The following is a 16,285-nucleotide window of genomic DNA, read 5'->3' as shown; positions in this document are numbered from 1 at the left end:
ATGGCCCAATGCTGGGATCTTCTTATCAGCCATATACTGCTTTACAGACAGTGCACTGGAGGCTAGAGCATTGTCATGATGGAAAATCCAAGCATTGTTCTTCCACAGATCAGGTCTCTTCTTCCTCACTCATTATCTCAGCTTGGCCAGAATCTCAAGATAATAATGTTGGTTAACTGTCTGACCCTCTGGTATCCATTCAACCATTACCACTGATTTAAAAAACCTTTAACATCACCATTGATTTAAAAAATAAAAAATAAATAAAATAAAAATAAAAAAAAATAAAAAAAAACGATCAGCATTGAGACTTGCTCATTCTTGCTTTCTCATTCTCGGTGATGTGGAAATTTTCCAGTGCATCGATTGTCTCTTTGTTTCTGGATTGTACTGGAAAATCCACGTCTCATCACATGTGATGAACTTTTCCTGCAAGTCTGGCTCTGCTGTCAGCTGTTCCACGATGTCAGTGGATGAGGTAAAGGAAAAAGCAGCTCAAGCAGATAACACCTGATGGCTTGTAGCACTGCTTCCCTAATAATGGAAAATTTGTATGCAACTGTGTATAGATAGAGGAGGGGAGTATGTTGAAGGGGATAACAATTAAGTTGTACAATTGTAATAATAAACCACATTTTTGCAACCAGTCTTGTTATTTAATAGCCACACCTTGTAGAGTAGTGCTTTAAACACTGTTCTCTACCTGATCATACCTCTTCATTGGGTTTATGGCAATCTATTCACTTTCAGTGCTATCAAAACAAGTCCTGTCTTTTCTTCTCATAAAAAAAAAAAGTTAGTTCACTTCCCCGTTACATTTAATGGCATATAACTTGTCATGCAAGACACCATATCTGATTTCTTAGGCTGGCACATTCGCTTGTAGCCTTTCCTGGCACAAGTACATAACATCTGTAGCTTCTTCGCCCTCCAAATGCTTACTGTGATCCTTTTTTTTTTTTTTGCTCAAGACATCACTTGTCCAGCTATTAATTCTGTACAAATTCAGTATATACATTAAAAATCTCCTGAAAATTTCTGAAGCTGTACAAAAGAGAGCAATTTGGATAATCTACAATCCCTCTCCAACACTCACTCCACTCTGTCTATGAGACAGTGACTGGAGTGAGTCACTGTACATTCCTGTTTAGTGCATTTTCTACAGGTACTTCCATGAGCCTGTTCCATAGAACCAACATCCTCTACTCCAGCCTTCATTTTTCTAAACCAACAATAACATGCATTGTCTAACATTCATTTTACATCAACTGCAAGCCTTAAATTTTCTTCTTTCCTGCCTTCTATGCAGCTTTTCAATAAAAACATTAATAGATTCACATTGCCATGTGTGGACAAGGGTAACCCTGCCTACACATGGTGGCACTAATTTGCTATAGGTTCTGAAAGATTGTATGTGGGATTGATTATAAAATAAATAAATAAAAACCTCCTGCTGCTGTTGTGTTGGCTAAGTGAAGGGTTGATTTCATCAAATATTCTTGATTGACAGTGAGAATTTGTGTGTGTGTGTGTGTGTGTGTGTGTGTGTGTGTGTGTGTGTGTGTGTGTGTGTGTTGCATATATATAAGATATAGCATATTATATACATATCTCCCCCCCATGTTGGGGTGGGTAGTAGAATACCCCAACTGCACTCCTGTGTATCGTAAGAGGTGATAAATGGAGACCCAGTCACCAGGGATGATAGTCAGGTCTCCTTCGGAGCTTGGGCAAAGGGCTAATCACTCCTTCTTGTAAAAAATTATTTGATTATAGAAACAAGAAGAATATTGGAAAAACTTCAGGAACACCTACAATGAAGTTGATGAAGATATAATTGGTAAATGAAGAAAAAAGAAATACAAAGAATGGTTAATTGCAGAAACTTGGAAGATTGTTGAAAAGAGAAAAAAAGATTAAATCATTAATGAATAATACGAATTCAGAATGATTATATAAAGTATATAGCAATTGTTATAATGAACTAAATAAAAGCATAAAGTGAGCTGCAAGAGCCGACAAGAGAAAAGATATTGATGAATTAGCAAAAAGAAGCACAACATGTTGCAGAAAATGGACAAATTAGACAACTTTATCCGATTATAAAACGAATCAATAGTAATAAAAAAAAAGCAACTCTTCTCTCCATTAGAGACAAACATGGAAAGTTATTGATGATTGACTGCAAAATTGAAGTAAGATGGATGGAATATTTTAATGAAATCTTGAATGTAAAGGTAGATACTGGGTCCCAACCAGTGCAAAATATTACACCTAGTGTAATTCCCACTTCGAACATTTTTGAAGACAAGATTTTGTTGGGCAAAGTCAACGATGCCCTGAAATCTAACAAAGCATGTGGAAATGATAATATCGATGCTGAAATGTTAAAAGTTGATCTTAATACAACTACTACCAAATTACAAAGGTTTATATAATGAAATATGGAAGACAGAAAAAATACCTCAACAATGGAAAGAAGCAGTAATTATAAAAATTCAAAAAAAAAAAAAAAAGAGAGATCTGACCAAGTGCCAGAAATTGGAGAAGAATAAGTTTGCTTTCAATTCCTGCAAACGTTTTTACAAAAAGTCTAATTAATAAATTAAAAAAGGAAATCAAAAACTTATTAACATGAAGAACGGGCAGGTTTCCAGACTGGTTGTGGGACCATTCAACAAATATTCACTCTTAGAAATATAATCAAACAATGTATAGAATTTCAAACTCCAGTCTGTCTAAACTTCATCAATTTTAGTAAAGCGTTCAACTCAGTAGACAGAGAGAAACTTTGGAAAATATTAGAAGAATATGGAATACCTTATAAATTTCTCAACATTATCAAGAATATGTATAATGGCAGCAAGTCTTGTATGGAAGTAGATGGAAAAACTTAGACTTCTTTATCATAGAAACTGGAGTTGGCAGGGTTATGTTCTACCTGGACTATTATTTATAATCTTAATTGATTGGATTGTGAAAAATTCAATCACCAAAAGAGAGGAATACATTGGGACTAGACATCCACACTGGAAGACCTTGCTTTTGCTGATGACATAGTGCTCCTGTCCTCCAAATTAAATGACCTACAGCTAAAATCTGTTCACTTTGCTCATTGCACTGTGGGTATTCATATAAACAAGAAGAAAACCCAGATCATGCGAATAAATGAAAATTCAAATAAACAAATTAAGTTAAAAAATAAAACAATTAAAGATGTTGATACTTTTACGTACCTTGGATCAACAAGGTTTCCCGACTGGTTTTCCTGACAAAGACATTTTACAAAGAATTGCTAAAGCACTAAACTGTTTCAAGTCATTAAATAAATTATGAAAAGCATCAAATATTACAGTTAAAGTGAAAATTAATATCTATAATTGTGCGAGCAGTACTGATACATGGCTCTCTGAAACTTACCAAGGCACAAAGTAATAAATTGGATATTTTCCAAAACAAATGTTTAAGAAGAATTTTAAAAATGATCTGGCCAAATACAATCACTAATGAGGAACTTTTGAACAAAACTTTCTCCAAGTCAATAGATTAAAAGATTCGCCTAAGAAGATGGAAATGGACCAGTCATGCTCTTCGTATGGGGATAAACAATTTTCCAATAGCATTGAGTTGGGCACCAGAAGGGAAATGCTCTAGAGGTCATCCAAAATCAACTTTGAGAAGAATGATGGAATCCAAAATGAATGAGGCAAGATGGGAGAGCTGGGCAGAAGCAAGAACAGCTGCGAGGGACAGGGGCAGATGGAAAACCAGCATTGCAGTGTTATGTGCCAGTAGGCACAGAAAGAATTGATGATATTATACATATATTTCAAACATATAATTAAATGCTAGTTGTAAAGAATGAGAATCTCAATAAATAATCAGATGCAAACAATGTTACAATTAAACAAATTAATATTAGTTACTATGTCAAAATTTAAATTAAAATTTTTATTGATTTTTTTTAGGTCCAGTCCTATGATAGTTCAATAGATGTAGCACATCATTACTCTAGAAAAGTATCTACATCTCAAAATAATAATGGTTCATCTGTAATCTCCTTTGTTTTAACGGATTGCAAGAATAGTAATAATTCAAATCCACTTGAGAATAATAAACACGACTCTTCAAATTACAAAACACATAAAACTAAAAAAAAAACTAAATGTATATCCCATACCAGTGAATATTCAGTTTCCTCTGCTAATGGGAAAATTCTCAGGAGTGTTTTTATCAGTGGCATTGGATGGGCTTCACAGGTAATGTTTTTTCTAGTTAGCATTTCTCTTTTACCTAAAAAGACTGTTAAATTAAATCTGTTAGAAAATTTTTGTCTATATTAAAATAGTTTGTAGTATTCTAGGGAAAAAGTAGAAAACAGTAGAGTAAGAAGTGGTAATTTGTAAGATGTTTTGCATGTTTAAGTATATTAACTACCATTAGTTTACACTTTTGAAATTCATTGCATGAATTAATAACTCCACCCAACACTCAACTAAAATGAAATATCATCATCATCATTATCAAATTCCTGCCATGTACCCTCAAGGGGTGTACAAGATATGACAGTACTACATGAAAAAAATTACATCATTACTAACTTCCTATCTACAATTTTCCTCCAAATCAGTCTGTTACTTGTCAAGACTCCAACATTATCAGATCTTATATTTCTATCGTGTAAGGCACTTTGTACCGTATCAATCCACCTATATCTTGGTCTTCCTCTGGGTCGTTTTACTGCCAACCTGGCAGAGAACACTTGTTTTGCTAATCTTTCCTCTCCCATTCTATTTAAGTGACCATACCACCTGAGATTAGCTCTGCTAACGCATTCCTGGATGCTGACAATGTCAAGTTCTTTCCTAATATTCTCATTTTTAATATGATATTGCCATTGATGCCATCTGTTCACGCCTCTAATCTTTCTCAGGACTCTCATATCTGCGGTCTCTAGTCTTTGGTCAAGTGTTTTACTTTTGACCCAGCTCTCAGATCCATAAGTTAAAACTGGTTTGAACACTGTCTTGTATACAGCTAATTTAGTGTTCCGACTAATTTCTTTCTTATTCCATATGAATTTATTCAATTGACTTATCACCATACCAGCTTTGTTGATTCTGTTGTCTATTTCTATATTTAATTTACCATCTTCAGTAAAAATCGTGTCTAAGTAGCTTAAATGTTTTACTTGTTCCACAGGTTCTCCATTCACAACACAGTTGACATTTTCAATGATTCTGCCTATTTTCATTGTCTTTGTCTTTTTATTGCTGACCTTCATACCATATCTATTACAACAGCTATTCAATTTAGTCAGAGAATCTTGCATACTTGTAGCGGATTTATTTAGAAGTATAACATCATCCGCATAAAAGCAAAGAGCTGACATTAACAGCTCCAATTTTGATATCAGGTTTAATACCACATTCCTTCATAATGTGATCCATATAGATAATGAATAACAGAGGGGATAATGTACATCCTTGTCTCACACCAGATTTAACATTAAACCATCTTCCTGTACTTCCATCAATTCTAACTGCTGACTTACAACTCAAATAAAGGCTAAGTATTGCTTGATATAATGCCCCATTGACACCATATAACTGCAGCGTATTGAATAGCTTCTCTCTTGGCCCCTTGTCATATGCTTTTTTCAAGATCTACAAAACTTAAATACAGATCTTTGTTATATTCCCATGCTTTCTCATCTATTTGTCGTAAAGTGAAAATCTGATCCTGACAGCCTCTATTTGGCCTGAATCCAGCTTGTTCTTCACCAAGCTTTTCTTCCACAATTCTTCTCAACCGTTTCTCAAGTATACTTGCTTAGATCTTGCCAGGAACACTCAGTAGGTAAATACCTCTGTAATTCTTACATGCAGTTTTATTTCCCTTTTTATATATGAGTACTATGTGAGCTCTACTCCAATCATCAGGAATTCATCCCTCTGTCCAGGCTTTCTTAACTATGCGGTGCAGCCACTGTAAGACTTTTATACCAAAATACTTCAGCATTTCTGGTTGAATATCATCTACTCCTGCTGCCTTTCCACATTTCAAGCCTCTGATGGCTTTTTCTATTCCAAGTATGGATATGTATTCCTGACTGTATGCCAGTTGAGCGTTTTTTACCACTCTGCTATCACTGCTTGTTTTATTTAGCAATTTTTCGAAGTAATTACTCCATACTTCAACGATACAGTTTTCTCCTGTTTTCATGTCACCTTTATCATCTCTAATTCCTTTTACAGCACTCTTTCCTCCATTCCTAAGCTTCTTCAACAACCTCCAGAATATTTTGCCACCTTCTTGATATTTATTTTCTATATTCTTGCCAAAGTCCTCCCATGACTTTTGTTTAGCTAGTTTTACACATTGTTTAGCTTTCTTACATTTGTCTCTGTATTCTGTAAGAGTAAAAGCTGACTTATTTGCCAGGAACTTTTGATATGCTTTCTTCTTTTCCTTCACTGCCTCTTTAACTTCCTGTGTCCACCAGGGAGTTCTAATTTTTTTATCCTTGCACACAACCTCACCACATGCCTCTCTGGCAGAATCAATCAATGTTTTCTTCAGAGTTTGCCACTGAATCTCCAAGGTTTGATTCCTGTTCTCAAACTCTTTCATTTTTTCTTCAATAATGTTTGTGTATTTTAGTCTACAGTTCACATCTGAGAGCTGTTCAACTTTTATTCGCTTTAAAACTTTCTTACATGTTATTCTTTTCAATATGAAATTCAATTTTATCCTGCTCAAGACTAAATAATGATCACTTCCAATTTCAAATCCTCTGTACACTCTGGTGTCCTGCACCAGGGAAAACACATCACTATCAACAATAACATAGTCAATGAGACTTTTCTTATTCCTAGCCTCTTCTCTCCATGTGAATTTGTGCACATTTTTATGTTGGAACATGGTGTTAGTAATAGCCAGTCCATATCCTGAGCAGAAATCCAACAGATATTTGCCATTATTATTAGCTTTGCTCTTTTCTCCAAATTTTCTCAAAATATTTTTGTATGTCTCACAATCATTTCCTACTCTGCTATTTAGATCCCCAACAAAGACCAAATTTTCCTTTTTCATTGTGTCAGTTGCTTTTTCTAAAGCCTCAAAAAATTCCTCCACTTCTACCTTATAGAGCCTTCTGTGGGACCATAGGCACAAATAAGTCTCATTGTCCAGTTCCCCATTCTCATATTTGCCCACATTACTCTTCTTGAGACTGACTGCCATTCAAGAAGATTAGCCTCGTATTTTGTGTTGAATACTATGGCTACTCCTTCTTTTTCTTGATTGTCATTGCCTGAATATAACATTTTGTATTTATTGCTCAGAAAGATCTCACCAGTTTTTGTCTTTTTTCTTTCATAAAATGAAATATTGGAATTATAATAAGTTCTCCTTTCATCATCATTGCCATCATCAAACTCCTGGTACATATCTTCAACGGGAGTAGAGGATACCATGATAGTGCTACATTACATTATTACTAACTACCTATGAACAGTTTTCTTCCAAATTAGTCTGTTGTCAGCCAGAACCAGTAATATTGTCAGGTCTTATATATCTTGTAACTGCATCAATCCACCTAAATCTTGATCTTTCTTTGGGTCTTTTTCTGGCATTAAATACCTACTATGCTAATCTTTCCTCTCCCATTTGGTTTGAGTGACATCAAAGATTAGTGATGTTTACATATTCCTGAATGCTAATAATGTAAGTTTCCTTCATAATTCTCAATTCTGCCATTGATGTCATCTGTTCACTTCCATAGATGATTTTTCTGAGAACTCTCATATTTGTGTTATCTAATTCTGTTATCACCCTATTACAGAATGTGAGTAAATTACTTAGTCCAGATCTGCTACCTTTCACAAAGCCATACTACCCACTGTAGGGTATCATATTACTATCCAACCATTCCTGAATTTCACCTTTGACTAACTTTTATAATATAATATCTTAACTACTACTCCTGAGATACTGATTAGTTTGAAATTTGCTACTTTAATTACATAAAGGGACCTGGAGTCCCTCTATGTAATTGAACTATCTACCCTTACCAAAACTTTTACTGAACTGAGACTTAGATGAAATAGCTATATCAGAGACATTGCCAGTTCTCTTATGCATTTTCATAACACATGGCAGGCCTGCCTTGCTATCCATTCCCACTGCTATATCGACATTGATATTTCTCAATATGCTGAGCACCTCCCTCTTGATGATACATCTTTGCAAAATGATCACTTGGTGTCATTTATTAAGGAAGGATAATGATATGCCAAGTGTTGTTTATCATTACGGCCAGCTTACAGCTGATACATATGCTAAATGTGTCAGAAGTTTGGTACAGTACTATTTGTATGTAATAGAGATAAGAGAGCATCGTACTTTGCATAGTTTAAGTACCAAACTTTTTCCATTTAAAATCAAAGTTTAAATGCCTGCATTTTGGTAACTATCCCAAATACCAATATCATCAAAACTCATTCATCCAGAGCAAAGCATTATGTATAGATGTGTACCTAAAAATAACTTTGCTTCTGACTATAGAAGAATAGAAATGTCATCACTGCCAAAATTGCTATATCAGGTGGTAAGAAATGAAAACCATAATTGTTACCCCTCATGTTTGATTTTCTTTGGTCAGCTTCAATAGAACCTTTGCTATAGTGAATGTCTTTTTGGATTGAAAACATGTGGTGACTTGAGCTGGAATTCCTCACTCATTTGTTATAATTTCATTATAATGATGATTTCTGTAAGAAGAGTTGACTTTCACTAGGATATGTACTGACTGTACAGTTAACCAATATATTGATTAAATAAAACTTGTAAATTTAGTTCCTTAACCTTAGAACCGATCCTACAATGCTGAAAGCAGGAAAAAATCAGCTTCTTCTTACTGCAAATTACTTTTTTTTTATAATACCAGACTGATAAAAGGATAAGGACAGATGGTGACAGTGTTTTAACATAAAGTAGGCAACCTGTAATCTTCTCAATGCTGAAACATCCACATTGCAGTGTTGAAACTGATTTCACAAATAAAAACCAGTTAAACATATAAAAATTAATAACATTTCCAGAAATGTGTGTGTGTTTACTTTTAAAAACCCCTAATTACTGTATAACAGAGTAGGATGAAAAATAAGCCTTGTTACGTTATAAAATTATAAACATTGTACAAAGGGGGGAAATTTTTCACCCTTCTTTTCTCTTAAATAAATCTTTAAGTTTTCAGGTTTTCAACAGTATCAGTTGAGTTTGATGTCTGTATGTAGTAACAGATTTTCATTGAGTTCCAAGTCTAATTAGGAAAAGAAAAGTCCGTTGAAATTCTTAATAAACTGTTCATTGTGTATAGTGCAGAAGCTATTGATAACAACAGTTTCAAAGGACGGGATATTGTTGTTATATTCCATCGAGTCGTTTTCGACTCTCCTGGTGATTCTATGAACATACATTCTCCATTCAGATCTGTTCCTGGCCATATCTTTCAGAATTTCCAAGTGCATTCCAGTTGCTTCTTTAACTCCATCTACCCATCTAATTCTTGGTCTTCCTCTTCTCCTGCTTCCATTAACTTTAGCAAGCATCATCTTCTCCAGACTGCCATTTGCTTGCATAATATGTCCGAAGTTGACAATTTTTGCTTGATGATCATAGCTTTGAGGGAGCAATCTGGCTTTATTCTGTCTATCGCTGGTTTATTGATTTGCTTTGCAGCCCATAGTATTCTTAGTAAGCATCTCCAAACCCATAATTCAAATGCAGCATCTATCTTCCTTCTTTCACTCTTTCTCAGGGTCCAACTTTCACATCCATACATTACCACAGGGAATACCATTGCTTTCATGATTCTGATTTTTGTTGCAAGGCTTTAAAATCTTGCTTAACTTTGTCATTGCTTTCTTTCCGAGTAATAATCTTCTTCTAACTTCTTCAGTACAATAACCATCTTGATCAATTCGGGATCCTAGGAGCACAAAATTGTTAACTGCTTCCATTTTCTTCCCATCTACTTCAAAATCATTAAGTTCACGTGTTGCTATAACTTTTATCTTTTTGAGGTTAAGTTTAAGACCATATTTAGCACTTTCTTCTTTAACTTTCATAAGTTCCTCCAAATCTTCTTTGCATTCTGCTAGCAAGGTGGTATCATCTGCATACCTCAAATTATTAATATTTCTTCCACCAATTTTAATTCCAACTGAAGACTCTTCCAGCCCTGGCATTCTTAAAATGTATTCGCTGTACAAGTTAAACAGATATGGAGATAAAATACATCCTTGTCGCACCCCTTTACCTATTATGAAATACTCAGTTTCTCCAAGATCTGTTTGGACAGTAGCTTATTGTTCATAATAAAGATTCCTCAGAAGGATAATGAAATGCTCTGGTACTCCCATTGTTCTTAACACACATGATCTAGAGCCTTGCTATAGTCAAGGAAACAAAGGTAAACATTCTTTTGATATTCCTGTGCTCTTTCTATTATCCATCTCACATTGGCAATTTGATCTCTTGTTCCTCTGCCTTTTCGAAATCCTGCCTGTTCATCTGGCATCTCTCTCTCTTCATGAATGTACCAGTCTTTTCTGAATGATCTTAAGTGAGACTTTACTTGCATGAGAAATCAGTGCTATAGTTCTGTAATTTTCGCACTCTCTTGCATCGCCTTTCTTCAATAAAGGTATATAAACTGATTTTTTCCATTCCCTAGGCCATTTAGTTTTGATCGAAATTCGCTGACATAGAGCTGTTAAAATTTTAACTGCCTCTTCTCCCAGGGCTTTGAGCAGCTCAATAGGTATTCCATCTCTTCCTGGTGCCTTCTTACTGGATAGCTGTTGCAGTGTCCACCTCACTCTCCACTGGTACTGGCGCCTGTATATAATCCTGCTCTTCAAATTTCTCAGTAATTTTGGAATCCTTTCTGTAAAGGGCTTCTGTATAACTCTTTCCATCTCTTTCTTTAATGTCTGCAGCTTCTATAAGATATCTTTGTGTTTACTTTTCAATATTGTCACCTTGGCACTAAACTTCCCTGTTAGGTCTCTGATGTTTTTGAAAAGATCTGTTGTTTTTCCTTTCTTGTTTTGGTCTTTTATTTTGGCATTCCTGGTTAAAGTATTTTTCCTTGTCTCTTGTTGCTTGTTGTTGAAACTCTGCATTCAAATGCAAATTTCCTGTGGCCTTCATTTTCCTCCTTTCCTGAGCAGTTTTGATGGCATCTTCTGACAGCAATTTAAACTTCTTTTCTTCTTACAAACTGTTGAAATATTCTTCTTTGCTTCTGTTTTAATTGTATCTTTAATCTTTTCCCATAGTTCATCTGGTTCTCTTTCATACAAATTGAGTGTGTTGAATCTGTTCCATATACTAATATTGTATTCAGCTGGTATGTTTCCAAGATCATATCTGATCAATGTGTTGTTTTCAGTTTCCATAATTTCATGTATTGTAGCTACTAATAACTCATGGTCTGTTCCACAGTCTGCACCTGGAAAAGTCTTGACAGACTGAATTACACTTCTCCATCTTCTTTATCCAAGTATATGGTCAATTTGATTTCTGTATCATCCATCAGGTGATATCCATGTGTACAATCTTCTTTTGTGCTGTTTAAAGCAGGTGTTAGCAACAAACAAAGAATTCTCTGCACAAAAACTCAACTAGTCTCTTTCCTGCAGTGTTACGAATACCTAACCAAAATGACCTGTTATTCCTTGTTCCTCAGAATAAGGTGCATAAATTACTGAAAAAAGTAACTTCCTGGTTCAAAGAAACAGTAAACATACTCAAGCCCTTCCATGTTTAAACACCCAGGATATATGGAGCACCAAAAATTCACAAACAAGGTACACCCTTACTCCCTATTGTAGATAGTATAAATAGTCCCACATACAAACTGGCTAGATTTAGCCAAGCTACTAGCCACTCTCACAAACAATCCTCCCTCCTTTGTCAAAAATTCTGCCCACCTAAAAAGTATTTTTGAACACCATACCTTAAAAAGCTGAGACTTAATGGTGAGCTTTGATATCACCTCACTATTCACAAATGTACCACTAATTGAAATCCTTAATCTGCTAAAGTCATACTTTCCCCCTGATATATTTGAACTATTTAAATTCACAATACGTGCAGGATATTTCACATGGAAAGGGAAAATGTATGAACAATTAGATGGGACAGCCATTTCTTCCCCCCCCCCCCCCCCCCAGCCAACTTCTACATGGAACATCAGGAAAAACTAGCTATCAATACAGCCACTCACAAACCAACACTTTGGCTACGCTATGTTGACAATATGCTTGCTATTTGGCCACATGGCCCAGACACATTGAATACATTCTTAGTGCATTTAAATAGCCAACATCCAAAAATCCACTTTACAATGGAACTGGAAGCTAATAACTGTCTGCCCTTCCTGGATACGCTAATCACACGTCTTCCAGAAAGTTCCTTATCATTCTCAGTTTTTAGAAAACCCACACATACAGGAAGATATATACACAAACAATCACACCATCATCCTTTTCAACAGTATGGTATCTTAAAAACACTACCCCACAGAGTAAGAGCAATCTGTTCCAATGACAATGCTCTTGCTTCTGAACTGGCTCGCTTATGCCACTCCTTCTTGGCCAATGGCTATAATATAAACAATATACTCCTAGGAAACCCCTCCCACTATCCACCACGGAGAACTACAACAATACAGTCGCCATCCCATACATTAAAGGCACATTGGAAAAGATATCTAGAATTCTCAATAAACATCAACTACACACTGTATTCGGACCCTGTGTCAAATTAGCAACTCTCATCCGTTCACCCAAGGACAGCATCCCTCCTTTATCACATTCAGGAGTCTACAAAGTAGACTGCAGGGTGATCAAGCTTACTACAGTCAACCAGGAAGAACTGTGGGCATCTGCATCAGTGAACATAAAAGATACATCTGGCACTATCATTACGCAAGTCGGGCCTAGCAGACCATGCTTTGGATACCCCTGCACACAGGATCAACTGGAAGAAAAAAAAAAGTACTGCACAGAAGCTTTTACAAGTCAGAGAGATTGTTCTTAGAAGCAACAGAAGCCCTGAAACATACCCCAAATCTCAACAAATATGGCGGTATAAATTTGCCTAAGATTTGGGAGACAGTCAGATTAAGACATAACTAGTACCTGCTTTCTCTCTCTCTCTTTTTTTTTTTTTTTTTTTTTTTTTTTTTTTTTTTTTAAAGGACTTCAGTCTTTGTGTTATTGCTACTATATATATTATATTTAGATGGAGGGTGCCTAATTAGTTGTTGCTACAATTTTGTTAAACTAGTTCCCTTTGTTATACCATGTTGTTATAGTCTCGCATACTGTGACAAACTGCGTTTTTGTGCCATGAAGATGCTGGTTATAACACCAGCGAAATATCAGCAATAACTCAATAAATAATTATTTACTTATAATTCTGTGTTCTGATATACCTTCAAAATTAAACAACAAGCAGAATAATGCTTTTTTCATTCTTCTTTGCTCTAAGGAACCAAATTAGCTGCTGAAAGTATAATGCTCAAAGAGCTTCCTATCCTTTTCCCCTTTTTATTTATACAGCAATCCCTCGATTAGTGCACCTAATGCTTTCTTTAAAACAGGCGCATTAATCGAAAATGCCCTAATCGAATATAATAACCAATGAAAATGTATAATTCGTTCCTCAAATTTCTTTTTTTGAACCTTAATTTTTTATAAAAGAATTAAGGTATGTCTCAGGGCCTAGTTAAAGGAAAACCATGAAGCTGAAAGATAATAAAACATATTCAGAATATAAATTTTATTATTCTACTTCTTAGCAAAGAATTGAGCTAACGTAGTTTGCCAGGCATTTTGTTTCTTTTTTTCATACAACTGATGGTACGGTCCTATTGCCTCTTCTACTCTTATGCAAATTTTGCTGCTTCTGTCTTTACTAGGGTCAGCCTCTAAGCATTGCTGCTTAAAAACTTCGATTTAAAAAAAAATATTTTCAAATTATTTCTGTGAAATCTCTTTTGTCTGACTATCAGTGGTTAAATTTTCTTCATATTCTTCAGGATCTTCCCGCTGTGCTTCTAAAATTAGCAGGTTGGAATCACTCAATTCTTCAGAATAAGATTTAATTAACTCTTGAACATTATCATTGAAGGGGGAGAAAGAAATGAAGGACATACGAATTGGTCACCAACACGCAAAATCACGTGCTTTATAGATAAAATTTCCCAACTGTTATACAAGCAAAATGGTTACCACTTTAAAAACTACAATGTTCTTTAAAAAAAACTTAATTTTCTGACGTGTAATAATAAACAACTCATCCCAGAAGATGGATTGATTACCCTATTATCAGAATGGATTCTCCTTTTTGTGACATGCACAGAATTGTCTCGAATCTGTGGACGTACTATAGTAGACGACATAAATTTTGGGAGTAAAAATTTGGAACATAGTGTGTACATGGAAGTAGTGTAGTATGCCATTAAAAATAACTTTGTAAAATGTTTTAAATCAGTAACTAAATTATTTCATTCTGGTGAGTGATTTTTTAAAATAGTTAGCCATAAAAATGTACAGATAGAAAATTTTTAAAATCTGTAACATTTATTTTTAAGATGTATATAGGCGCACTAATCGAATTTGGGTATCGGGAAAAAAAAATGACGTACTAATCGAAAATGCACTAATCAGGGGCGCATTAATCGAGGGATTACTGTATTCTTCTTCTTCTGATACTGCATGCTACATACTACTTCGTGTTCACTCAGTCATATGCCATATACTGCTTTCTGTACTGCCTCTTTTGTATGCTGGACTCCCATGTTCTGTCCTCCTTTTGTGTGTTGGACCTTTTTTTGTAGTGTCCTTTTTTTTGCTTTATATTTGTTTTGATAGTGGGTTCTCTATGCCATTATATCAGGGAAATTTGACAACTTGTGAGAATCTAGTCATAGAGATGTAACTCTGACTGGGTTCTAACAATTATATTAAAATAAAACTCAATGTTTCAACCTTTATATGAAGGCCATCCTCAAGCAGACACTGGATCACATGCTACATTGGTACATACTATAGTGTGTTGAGAATGACTACCTTGGTCAACCATTGACTATACATAACCTGACCTCTGGTGGAAGAACAATTAAAAATAAAATAATTAAAATTAGTCTTAGTCGGTATGGTTGGCTGAGTGGTTAGCATATCCACTCTCCAGCCAAAAGGTCGCTGATTTGAATCCCGCCGTGGGCATGGATGTTTGTGATTGTCTATGAAAATACTAGTGGTGGTAGATGGCAGTGGTGTAGTTGCAGCTCATTGTGGTTGGTGGATTGAATGGAGATGGAAAGTTGTAGAGTAGGTGCCCTCCCTCAGTGAGTCTTTGGACTCATGAGGTGTCACATAATAATAAAATAAATAATAAAAATTAAGCAATAAAATATAAAACAATAATACTAAAACTATACCAACAGTTACTAGTTTCTATAGTCCTGTTCTTTTAAATTTCTGTTTGTTGTCTAAGGTTACTGTATTATTACCTAATTATTATTATTTTCTTCTGTATCCAATGTGTGTAGGTTATTCTTGCTTCAAAAATTGTTGGATTTCATCTTTTTCTAGATGCTATGTAGATTGTAGATGAGTCATTCAAATCATTGCAACTTTTAAGCCATCAAAATTGTTGAGATTTGGTTAGTTGATAGCATTTCACAGCTTCCTTGAATTTACATTCATACCATGATTTGGTCTGAAATGTTGTAAGGACTGGGTACCTTTCCTTAATGAAGGAACCCAATGTGTCATTTGTGTTCTTTTTGTTTTGGGATTGTATGACCGGTTTCCTTTATGTAGGGTAGGTTATTACAGGTGCAATGGATCTGGGTGGGAAAGGAAAGGAAGGGAATCTTTAGTAGAGCTGAATATACTTTTTTTTTTTTTCATTGATGGTTTAAAAGCTGCTTGTTTAATGTTTATTTTTGTGGTGTATAGTATATTCATTCCTGTATATAAAAGATGACTTTGGCCTTACTGCAATCTTTATTTTTGTTGTATTTTTGTATTTAAGGATTCTATGGGTGTTTTTTTTTATATATTTCAAATCCAATTTTTCAGATTCTGCTCCTGAGAGCAAATTGCTAAGGCTCTGCTTTTGAGGGTGTTATATTATAACACCTAGTTTCTAGTGATCAGTTCTGTGCTGTGGGTAGGAGGTGCCCTTGTGCAAAACTTTT

General features: G+C 35.0%; 1 protein-coding gene across 2 annotated transcripts in view; it reads left to right on the top strand.

Moving 5' to 3' along the window:
- SAK (polo like kinase SAK) overlaps positions 1–16,285 on the top strand; it is a 319,822-nt gene that overhangs the window by 280,796 nt on the left and 22,741 nt on the right. For both annotated transcript variants that reach the window (XM_090392629.1, XM_090392630.1), the window contains one exon: positions 3,969–4,259. In XM_090392629.1, coding sequence (XP_090248755.1) covers positions 3,969–4,259 — 291 coding nt within the window. The remainder of the gene's footprint in view (positions 1–3,968; positions 4,260–16,285) is intronic.

Source organism: Typopeltis vanoorti, chromosome 5 (assembly GCF_054136105.1).
Source record: "Typopeltis vanoorti isolate ZY-2024b chromosome 5, IOZ_Tvanoo_1.0, whole genome shotgun sequence".
Classification (NCBI taxonomy): domain Eukaryota; kingdom Metazoa; phylum Arthropoda; class Arachnida; order Uropygi; family Thelyphonidae; genus Typopeltis; species Typopeltis vanoorti.
This window is presented reverse-complemented; position numbering and strand designations above follow the sequence as displayed.